The following is an 11473-nucleotide window of genomic DNA, read 5'->3' as shown; positions in this document are numbered from 1 at the left end:
AAGTTTTCTTCGAACTCCTATTGCAAATTTGTTAGTCTCTACAAAAGCTACAAAAATCTTTCATTCTTCTTTTGATCACAAATTCTTTTGGATCCGCAACCCACCAACCGCCCAGGCATCACCAATTGTTTTCACCGATCACTAACTAGGCTAGGGCTAGGGATTAGGGAGTAGGGAGGACAAGAGTCAGCCAAAGTCCCAAAGGGTGTGTTCGAAAATTTAAAGGCTGTCTTGCCATATGTATAGATTTTGTCATTATAAATAATTTGTAAATATATTTGTAATATTAGATCACTTTATCCTGAATGTAGATTAAAATATGCTTACTTTTTATATAATTTAACAATGTTTGTTGTAAATATTATAGCAATCTTTTTTATATAACCATATGCTCAATCAGCCGATCCACTGATTAATATAAGAAAAAATAGAAAAAGTTATCTTGCTATTATTATAGCATATAATTTTCTTGATCTCCATGTCATACATATAATTAGCAAAATGGATGTATTAGTAAACGAAGAGAATTTGCAAGAAATTCTCCATAAATTATCAGAAGCCGAGGTTAATAATTACTTATTTTTTATCATATAAATCCATTAACAAATGTAATTTTTACATTACACTTTATTTTTATAGGAAAATATAAAAAAGGATTTAGACAGTATATTACTTAGACACTGTCATGTGGAAGCAAAACTACAAAACATAAGCAAAGTTCTTCCAAATGTGGCAATTATAAGAACTGAAGGAGAAAAATTTAGGGATATGATATCGCATACTAATATGTTAGCTGAAAATGTGAGTGCAAAAGTTAGACAATTAGACCTTGCAAGAGTAAGTTTAAATCTGATACTTAATGTTTTTTAAAAGAGAAAAGTAGCAATCAGGCTAACTATATAATTAATTTAGAGCCGTGTCTGTGAGTGCCAAAGTCGTGTTCATGATATTTTGGATTTACAATTATGCAGCGAAGGTGTAAAAATGGCTTTGAGAAATGAAGATTATGAACAGGGAGCTGCTCATGTTCACAGATATTTGTCAATGGACCAGCAGTTATTAGAAAGGACAGCAGAAGATGTATCGGGGGACCAGAATAGTATTAGTAGCTCCCTTGTTACTTTGCAACAGGCTGCTATGGAATTAAGAACTGTGGTTACTAGAAAATTTGATGAAGCTGTCAAGTTGGAGGATCTGGCATCTGTTGAAAGATTCTTCAAGATATTTCCATTGTTAGGAATGCACATGGAAGGCTTAAAAAAGTTCTGTCATTATTTGTGTACTAAGGTAACTGTGCAATTACAGGAATTTTAACAATTACTTGCAACTTTATTAACAATAAACTTAAGTACTGCTTTTTATAAACTTGGAACTCTACTTAAGAATGGTGAATTTGACTTGTAGGGCAAGTTTAGTTCAAACTGTTTAAATAATGTTAATTTTATCTTTTAGCTACAAGAGACAGCACAAAAAAATCTAAAAGCAGCAATTGAAATAAAGAATAACGATTCACGGGCATCGGTTATATTTGCCGATACCATAACATTACTGTTTGAAGGGATAGCTAGAATGATAGAAGTTCATCAGCCTATTATTGAAACTTATTATGGTCCTGGAAGGGTTTTAACTACTGTATCGATTATACAAAAAGAGTGTGATAGACAAGTGAAAAAAATGGTTGCAGAATTTGTAAAACATCGGTACATTAATCACAAAGTGCAATTGATAAACGATAATTTCCGCAAACAAACTCAAGAAAAAATGGATCCAAAAAAATTAGATTTGCTATTAGGAGAAATTACTATAATGCACTCGAGAGCAGAGTTGTATATTCGCTTCTTAAGAAGAAGGGTAAAGAACGATGTGGAAATTAGTACAACAGACGAAATTCAACGCAAAGATTTAATGAAAGAATTTGAGTTGCTTCTAACCAATTCAGAATTAGCACATGGGATGCAAGAGCTTTTAGGAGCTTATCTTGCTTTGGAAAGATACTTTTTAGAAGAAAGCGTTAATAAAGCTATAGGATTGGATGTTTTGGAGCAAGATCAGCAAACGTCTAGTATGGTCGACGATGTCTTTTTTATAATTCAAAAATGTATTAGAAGGGCTATCTCAAGTTGGAGCATAGACGGAGTATGTGCGGTAGTCAATATGGCATGTGGTATTTTGGAAGGAGAGTTTGCTAATAGATTGAGATATAGATTACGCCAAGGATATCCAGCAGGATATTTGGACTTGGCTCAGGCCTATAGCGCACTTCAAACCAGCATACAGCATGGTCGTTTACAAGCGTCGGATACCGAGCTTGCACGACTCATGTTTTTGGTACAATTAGCATATTTTTTAACAATGTTCTAAAGAAATAAAACTAAAGAATGTGTTATTATTCTGTTTCAGGCTTACCTGAATAATACAGATGTCAGTATCGAATATGTAGAGACTTTATGCAAGAGTCTTACTGTTGAAATAGATTCTACATTTTCAAATATGCAACAAAAAGATAGGGGCAAAGTTGACAGCTGTTTAACTAGTTTAAAGGGTGTTACGTCCATTTTACGGGCAGTAACGGATTTTGGTTTGGAGCAACTACGCGTTAGCGCCGTGAAACCTAGAGTATCTCCATGGGTCGATGCATTTCTATCTATAGATCATCTTATTAACGAGGTAATCATTTTTCTAATATAATACGCGTTAATAAAGATCAAGAGACACGGTAGTGCCTCGACGGCCAGTAATTGAAAAAAAAGAACACTACCCTCTTTTATGTGAAGATTTGACCAAACTATACCTAATTTTATTTTCGACCCATAAATCTTGAAATTGGTTCATTTAATTAAAAGTCTACTGTAACTTTCTTAATGTAATATTGATATAAGCTTTTCAATTATATATATTGGCATTGAAATTAATTCGTACTAATCCGCAAACTGTAGATGGCAAAAGAATCCTATTAGAGATATCTTGTTAGTCAAATAATGATTAGATTACCGATGTTCGCCAAATAGGAATGAAGTCTTAAATTAAAATATTTTTAATGTTTAATAATTTTAAACAGTGTTTCCTTTTTGAATTCCCTCTGCCGTCTACGGTTTTCGGGAGGAAAGAATTCATCTCACCCACTCGCTAATATATATACTATTTTAGGATGAACTTCTAAGATACGAAACGGATGAACCTTTTGTACAAACATTAGTAATGAATCTGGAGGGTCTGCTTCAAGCATTTAAAGGCAGTTTAACAACTTCCAATTATGACGCTTTAATTGGCCTTCTAACTGCCGAGGTAACAGCTAAATTAGAGAAAGTGGTTTTAAAATCTACATTTAATAGAGTATGTATATTTCAAAGTATTTTCCGGCAAAGCTAATTCGAATTTTTTAAGTAATTTTGATTTTCAGGCGGGTGGACTTATTTTAGATAAAGAGATTAGATCTTTGGCAAGCTATTTAGCAGCGGCCACATCTTGGTCTGTACGAGATAAATTTGCACGTTTATCACAGATTGCTACGATATTGAGCATCGAGAAAATTGAGGAATTAGCTGATTATTGCGGTGCTGACGCAATTGCTTGGCGACTGACACCCACGGAAGTACGGCGTATCGCTTCATTAAGGACTGATTTGAAGCCAGAAGAGATAAAAAAACTTAAATTATGAATCAATTTTGATTTTATTAGCTTTGAAACTTGAAAGCTGTTGATTATATATTATGTATGATAAATTAATTATGAATTAAATTACATTTAATCAATTTTATAATAATTATGATTTATCGACATTTTTTAAACCTATTTAACTCTAATCCCGGATTCTTTTTGTCTTTGCAAAAAGCTGTCCAAAGTCATCTTTGCTAGAATCTGCTAGAACTGTTTGGAGCTGTCTGGCTCACCACGACCTGTCTTTTTCTATTGTTACCTACACCTTAACCTATAAAAGTGAACGACTGAACTAACCGAACTGACAGCGCAAGATGAGGAAATAAAAAGAATACCAATTACTGTTTAGTATTTTTTAAAATCATGTATAGCTTGTATAAATATTTTGACAATGTACATGTGTGACTGTGTAACAATGGAGAAAGAAAGGTTTGTAAAGATATTAATTATTCTGAAAAGTATTAATACATATAAACAAATATTTGTAGATTTACAATGTTACTTTTGGAGCCAGGAGAGATATTTTTTGAGGATTACAGTGTCTTAATGAAAATAGAAGATCTGTCTAATTCAGAGGATACATGGATAGATGGAAGATTAAAGTTTTGTTCAAAATCTTTAGTTTTTGTGAACAAAGATATTATGCAACCACTTATAAAACTTCAGCTTAAAGAGACTACAAAAATTGAACAGTTTGAATCAACAAGCTTAACAGATAGGTTGGTACTTTTATTATTTCATTGTTTGATTAAATCTGAATTTTTAAATTATAAAGTCATGCATATTACCTCTGTGCAGCTCTAATAATGTTTTATCGGTTTATTGTAAGCAATATGTGGAAATGTTGGAAAAAAATATTCTTGCTCCATATAAGTTTATTCAAAAGAGCATACATTTTCTTTTTTATTTTAATTATGTAAAAGTTGAGGAGTGTCTACCACAGATTTTACAGTTGCATAGAGCAACAACTTTGCCAACAGCGGAGCAAAATGCTATGGTAACATTTATAAATTTCTTATTTAAACTTATTTGTGATTGATTTCTATAATAGATTTTTTTTATAGATTATGGCAATTATTTATTCAAGACAATCACGAGTTTCGTTTGATACTTCTTGGTTAGAAGATTTATATGAACAGGTGGTAGTAGAAACTCAAGCAAGTAAAGTTCTACCACTTGTTATAAATCCTGGAAGAGTTCTTTTAACTACATCAAGATTGTACTTTCAGCCCTATAACAATATGGATCAGGTAGTACAATAACATAAAACCAATAGACTACATTATAAGACGTAAAATCATTATCCTTGCAATTGCTGTTTGTTCTTTTAGCATCCAGTATTAAAGATTCAGCTAAAAGACATTAATAATATTATTAAAAGAAGATTTCTATTGAGACAAGTAGTAAGTAACTCTACAATTGATGTGTCATATAATTATATATATATATCATTATGTTTTATTGTATGCTATAGGGATTAGAAATTAAATGGAAGAGGATAATAGAATCTAAAACTGAACATGTTTATCTATCATTTCAAAGTCAAGAAGCAAGGGATGAATTATATGATAATTTAGTGAATCAACCATTAGTTTTATTAGAAACAATTCCACAGAACCAAATGACAATGAGATGGCAAAATGGTTCATTATCGAATTTTGACTATCTTTTATACATAAACAGGTAAATTTTAATCAATTGTGTAGTTATTATGTATATTTAATATTTTCTGATGAAATATGAAAACAAACATTTCAGTTTAGCTGATAGAACATTCCATGATTTGACTCAGTATCCAGTAATGCCATGGATAATTCAAGATTATACTTCAGAATTGATAGACTTTAATAATCCAGATATTTATAGAGATCTTTCAAAACCCATAGGAGCACTTGAGCCAACACGTTTGGAAAGACTGAAAGTAAAGTTGCTGAAAATTTTAACTACATAAAATGTACATAAAGTTTTTAAATTGTTTTAATTATAGGAAAGGTATGTTGAAATGTCTGAACCAAAATTTTTATATGGATCTCACTACAGTGCACCAGGTTTTGTATTATTTTACTTAGTAAGAAAGTGCCCACAATATATGCTATGCCTTCAAAATGGAAGATTTGATCATCCAGATAGAATGTTTAATAAGTATGTACATCATTTTATTGCTTTTTAATAATATAAGCATCACATCTTGGATCTAAATTATTTCAAAATATATACCATCCACACATAAACGATTAAAACAAATTAAATCTATAACAATAAATTTATTAAATATATGTTTGAGTGAAAGAATACATTCGTGTGGTGACATTAGTTGTTAAACACAAGATTCCAACTTATGTGATGTTTATTTGTACTACAGCAGTATTTATATTATAAATACTACGTCAATCAACTCTGCAGAATAGATTTTTTATTTTACACTTACCAACAAAAATACCTAACTGCAGTGTAGCTGATGTTTGGAAAAATGTGTTGGTGAACATGTCTGACTTTAAAGAATTAATACCAGAATTTTACGATACAAGCAATCAAGGAGACTTTCTGGTAAATGGGTATGGTATTGATTTTGGATATCGCCACGATGGTGCAAAAATAGGTGATGTTCATCTACCACCTTGGGCCAAAGGTACATTTGAAATATGAAAAGTTTTTTATATAAATTCATACCAATAAGTTTGCTTGTTTACAGGGCCTGCGGATTTTATAAATAAATTAAGAAATGCTCTTGAAAGTGATCATGTTTCTCAAAACATTCATCTTTGGATTGATTTAATTTTTGGATATAAGCAAAGAGGAAAAGAGGCAGAGAAAGCAGACAATGGTATATACTACCAATTAACTCTTTCTTCTTATTGTTGAAAATTATTAACAAATTCATTTCGCACAATTCCAGTATTTTTCCATTTATGCTACGAAGGAGCGGTAGATTTAGATACGATTAAAGATGTAAATGATCGATACGGCCTAGAAATACAAATTATGGAATTTGGTCAAATACCAAAACAAATTTTTACCTTACCGCATCCCAAACGATTCACGCCAAAAACTTATTCTTTGTACAAAGATCTAGCATTAACTTCTACAGAAATAACGTGTGGTAAAATTTTGTTCCTTATATATGTTAATTGTTAGTTAATTATTATAATTTATTAAGCTTATTTGTAGAAGATCAACCAGGGAACGATGACATAATTCACTTGAACGAATGCAGAGTCTTCCAATCACATAAAGAAAACGCATGTTTTGTAATAATATTTAATGAGCAGAATAATGATGAAATTGTATCTGTGGGTCAAGATGGCATGCTTAAAATGTATTCGATAGAAAAAGGAAAAATGATGCGAAGCGTGTCATTATCAAAATTAAGCCTTTCATCTTGCATATCCTATTATACTACATCGAATGATCAGATACTCGTGGCAGGTTCATACAATAATACCCTGTACGTATAAAATATATTATCTTATATTTTAACGGGAAGGTGCATATACTGATACCACCTAATGGTTTCACCTGAAATATTGGTTTTCAAAAAGAACGTTATTTGAAAACAGATTTCAATATCAGCATCGTTTTACAATTGTCGGTATGACATTTTTAGGATGAAACCATGAACTATTTGATATAAACAAAAAAGATAAATTATCTAAAAAATAATTACTACTTTATAATAATGAAGCCGACATTTCACAATCTGATTGTTTTATAAGAAAGATTTTTACTTGAGAATTGGAAAGCCTTTGTTGAAATTAAAATCCGTCTTCAAGTAACTTTATTTTCGAAACTTAAGATTTCAAAGGGAAATCATGTTGGAATGTTGGTGTCCACCTTGATCTTGATGAGTAATATTAATATTAATTATTTTTGAATTTAAAGAATATTTTACGATGTCAAATTTGGTAAAGTAATAGATGAATTAACCGTCCACGACGACGCAGTATCTTGTTTAATATGGAGTCCAATCCGTCAGATAATTATATCGGGATCATGGGATTGCACGGTTGCAGTTTGGAAAAATAATACTGCAGAAAAAACAATTAGATCAGCAGAATGCTTTATTGCACAATTGGAGCATGATTCCAAAGTAACCTGTATTAATCTATCAAGGTAATGGAAAATCCAAATTTAAGGTTTGACGAATATATCAACTTTTCACAAATTTTTAGAGACGAATTAAAACTAGTTTCGGGTACTGAAGATGGTGAAATTTCTCTATGGAATATAGACACATACTACTTGTTATTTAATGTCAAGAGACATAAGAAGAAAGTCAATGCTGTTACTTTTGATGAAGAATGTAAGAATATAATATCTTGCGCGGAAGATAAATCTTTAAATGTCGTTGATATACATACGAGCACGCAGATTTATTGTACAGTATTGGAGCACGAACCTATTACATTAACATGGTTAAATCAATTCCTATTAATCGGTGATTCCATGGGAGACCTCAATGTATGGAGCCTTCAGGGGGCTGCATTTTTATTAAAAATACATTGCCACAATGGTAAGAAATTAAAAAGGCAAATTAAAGAGTATATTAATTTTAGCTAACGTATGAAGAGATAATGCTTGGTTGCAGGACCAATATCAGCTGTCGCTGCCTCCAATGACAATAAGACTATTATTACAAGTGGTAAAGACGGTAAAATCATCGCGTGGAAATGTACAATACCGTAATAAATATGTTAAACGAGATAACATTGTTATATTATTAAATTATATATTTACAATACTAAAATTTATCTTCCAATTATTAACTTAAAGTTTAATACGAAAAAGAGAGATGAGAGTTCTGACTAATTCAGTGTCTTTCACTAATATTTTATAATACAATAAATAGTACATGGTGCCTTTTGTTACATGAAATAATGTACAATTAATATAACTGAGATTACTCATTTTCTTAATTCTATCACTAAATGCAACTGACCAGTGTACATATGTACAAATCTTATCATAACAATCTGAAGAATAAAATTTTACCAATGATCTAATTTTTTTAATTGTTCATAAGTTATAAAAAATATTATGTTCCAAGGACCCATTCTAAACCAAGTTGGAATAAATCCTTTATATAATGCTAAGAACCCCTCATTTTTAAATGTCTAAAATAAATCAATAAAGTAAATTCTTTTTTTATACATCTTTTTAATAGTTATATAAAAATGGCTTACCTGAATAAAGCAATCTAAACTTCCCTGGTAAATATGCGGGGGTAAAATGCCACCAGCAGTACGAATCCTTCTTTGATTCATCAGTCTTGTCTGATTTGATCAGAATTAGTGTTGTTACTTGAATTTAAAACTAGTAGAATGAATAATTATTCTTACTTACTCGAATAACATCAATAGGAGTTGACGCTATCGCGCTTCCCATACTGGCTATAAAACTGGACCTGAAAATGACAAATTGTACAAACATACTATATGAATAAGAAAAATCTAATTAAATATAACTTATACAAATGGTCTTAACATAATGGACTATGAGTTTTTACATTAATAATAGTAATATAACCCTTATCCAGGCAAGGCAAGACAAAAAATTTGGACAATCTAAAATATATAAATGCTAACCGAAACAAGGCACACAGGGTGTGTACTTCAATTTATTTAAACATCTGGATGAAAGTTTCAATGAATTATTAACCGTAGCTTCTGTGTAAAACCTCTTTGGTCATCATGTTTTCCACGAACCGCATATCGCCAATTATACGGCAAAGTCAAAAGACCTGGAAAAAAAGTTTGAAGTTTAGGAAAGCATGCCTTTTGCTATCAAACAAGATCCTATTTTTTTATCTCTCATTTGTGAAGATAGTCATACTAGTTGATAAATAAGGCAGCTGATTATTTATAAACAAGTAATTGTAAAATTAAATGGCTAGCAATTGCTTACTATCTTTTACATGCATATGACACATGTTCTACTTCTTATTATTTCCTGGATAAGGGTTTAACCATTGGTATCATTTGAATAATTTTTCGATATATAAAATATTTTCCTTAACTTCTTAAAAATATACTTTTAGTTCCTTTATCATAAAAATCTGTTTTTAAATGATATAGTTCTATCTGTGTAATTTATAAATAGTTATGACTTACAAAAAATGATTGCTAATGTTGTCCCCTATAATACCCATTAGTTTAAATTTACTGTAATCATATATGGGTAATTCCACTGATGCAATAACAGCTGCTCTTTGTGCAGTTGGTGTAACTCCCTAAACAGAAAAAGTTCAAAGATAACTGATGATTTTGCATTACACACTTATGTGGAAATATTTCAAATTAGAAAATATTTACCCTCCATAATCCTCTAATACCTTCATGCTGATAAACATCTTGGAAACAGCCTAATAGGGATAAATTTGTTTCCAGACCAGTTACTTGCATTCTTACTTTGACTACATCTGTAGGATTAGCAATTGCACTGGATACTGCTCCTGCTAATGCAGCACATAAAATATTGATCAAAATTATATCGTCCGTGCCCCATTTATTTATAGCTGCTTTCTGAAGAGAATAATAAGTTCCAAATTTAATAGTTCCATATGTAGCTTGCCTTACTATAGCTGAACTTATACTGTAAAAAAATAGTTTAGTTTAAATCTTATCTGCTGCCTAATTATTAATAAACTTGATAACAGTCATGTATACATACCCAGAATACAGAGCCTTGAATCCTTCTTGTTTAGAAATTTGAAGCAAGGCATCAGTCATACCAGAGTACCTAAGATGAGCATGTTTGTGATCAAACTTTTGTCCCTGAACTTGTAGACGAGTCTTAGTGGTATCTAAAGGAAAAGTGCCTGCACAAAAAAACAACAAATAAAACTATTTACGCTTATCCAACATTAAATTAATTTCACAATCCGTTTTCGTCAAAGATGATTTAAAATACTTGCCCAATTCTGCAATGATAGATGCTAAACCTCCATAAACAAAAGGTTTCCAATCTCTCCAAGCACTCTCTCCCATTACAAATTTCACGATCTAAAGAAATTTTATTATTTTAATTCACACGTGCTAAATGTCATTTATTTGCCAGACAATATTCTTATTAGGTTATAGTATTTCTCATGCTTCATTGGTTTGTTGCAAACAATCAAGTAGAATTTTAAAATAACGATTACTAAATATTCATTTATTGAGAGATTACCTTTGACAAAAGCTTTAAAAATATTTTTGTTTGAAAACAAAAGACTAGCGCTAATTTTAAAGAAGGCAAATAATTACGCCGCACCCCGGTATTCTCATTCGTTGGAGTGGTGGTCGTGGTAGTCGTAGCTGTGGTGGTGGTAGGTGAGTATACATATGACTGCCAGTCAATGTCGTGACTTTTGTCGGTTCGGTATATACTTACATTTATATATATATACATATACATACACCAAAACACATGTGCAAATTCAGATGGATTTTTTCCATTCCTCCGTCCCAGCAGTCGGCACTTAGGGCCGGTTGTTCCACCTATTGGCAAACGTCTGGATAAATTTATCCGTTTGGTAAAGCTTGAAATTGAATAGAATTTACTACAGTTTGTAAATTTTACCAAGCAGATAAATTTTACCAATAGGTGGAAAAACCGGCCCTTAAGTGGGATTCTGTAACTCTGAAGCGACAGCTTTCGGTATCGAGTCCAGTGCTGGGATTCTGTAACTTCCCAGTTCCCAGCGATGATTGTCGGTATCGCTAACTACCGATAGTTGTCGCTTGCAGTAACGAAAAGAGCGATTCTGTAACAAGAGTTACAGAATGATCCCACTACTGACTTCGTGTGCAAATTGATTTCGGCCAGTCACTATCGGCCT

At 31.5% G+C, this 11473-nt stretch overlaps 2 protein-coding genes across 8 annotated transcripts; one reads left to right on the top strand and one right to left on the bottom strand.

Moving 5' to 3' along the window:
• The first annotated feature begins 112 nt into the window (after nt 1-112).
• LOC136779721 (protein FAN-like) lies at nt 113-8363 on the top strand. Of its 5 annotated transcripts, XM_066737464.1 has the most exons (15): nt 3697-4086; nt 4146-4376; nt 4456-4654; nt 4722-4907; nt 4989-5060; nt 5132-5340; nt 5416-5578; nt 5645-5799; nt 6108-6286; nt 6350-6481; nt 6554-6757; nt 6826-7102; nt 7537-7767; nt 7827-8167; nt 8243-8363. In XM_066737464.1, exons 1-15 carry the CDS (start codon nt 4049-4051, stop codon nt 8338-8340), a joined length of 2715 nt encoding a protein of 904 aa, XP_066593561.1. In that variant the 5' UTR covers nt 3697-4048; the 3' UTR covers nt 8341-8363. The 5 variants fall into 5 exon arrangements, 1 of the variants encoding a protein (XP_066593561.1); XR_010823671.1 differs by lacking the exons at nt 4456-4654; nt 4722-4907; nt 4989-5060; ... (8 more) ...; nt 7827-8167; nt 8243-8363 and adding exons at nt 113-205; nt 368-564; nt 640-837; ... (2 more) ...; nt 2401-2667; nt 3148-3333 and having other exon boundaries at nt 3401-4086; nt 4146-4276; XR_010823673.1 differs by lacking the exons at nt 4456-4654; nt 4722-4907; nt 4989-5060; ... (8 more) ...; nt 7827-8167; nt 8243-8363 and adding exons at nt 203-268; nt 368-564; nt 640-837; ... (2 more) ...; nt 2401-2667; nt 3148-3333 and having other exon boundaries at nt 3401-4086; nt 4146-4276.
• On the bottom strand, nt 8344-11436 carry Bmcp (uncoupling protein Bmcp mitochondrial). 3 transcript variants are annotated; one of them, XM_066737520.1, is made up of 8 exons: nt 10906-11436; nt 10568-10655; nt 10324-10471; nt 9966-10245; nt 9765-9883; nt 8998-9058; nt 8838-8927; nt 8344-8768 (listed from the first exon to the last, which is right to left on the bottom strand). In XM_066737520.1, the coding sequence occupies exons 1-8, from the start codon at nt 11047-11049 to the stop codon at nt 8643-8645; spliced, it is 1056 nt and encodes a 351-aa protein (XP_066593617.1). In that variant the 5' UTR covers nt 11050-11436; the 3' UTR covers nt 8344-8642. The 3 variants fall into 3 exon arrangements, with proteins under 3 accessions (XP_066593617.1, XP_066593624.1, XP_066593633.1); XM_066737527.1 differs by having other exon boundaries at nt 10822-10949; XM_066737536.1 differs by lacking the exons at nt 8344-8768; nt 8838-8927; nt 8998-9058 and adding an exon at nt 9244-9394 and having other exon boundaries at nt 10822-11436.
• Between the last annotated feature and the right edge of the window lie 37 nt (nt 11437-11473).

Source organism: Prorops nasuta, unplaced genomic scaffold (genome assembly GCF_024137725.1).
Source record: "Prorops nasuta isolate Cenicafe-Biocafe unplaced genomic scaffold, Cenicafe_Pnas_1.2 PNAS00002, whole genome shotgun sequence".
NCBI lineage: Eukaryota > Metazoa > Arthropoda > Insecta > Hymenoptera > Bethylidae > Prorops > Prorops nasuta.
The sequence above is the reverse complement of the archived record's forward strand: the minus strand, read 5'-3'. Positions and strand labels throughout refer to the sequence as shown.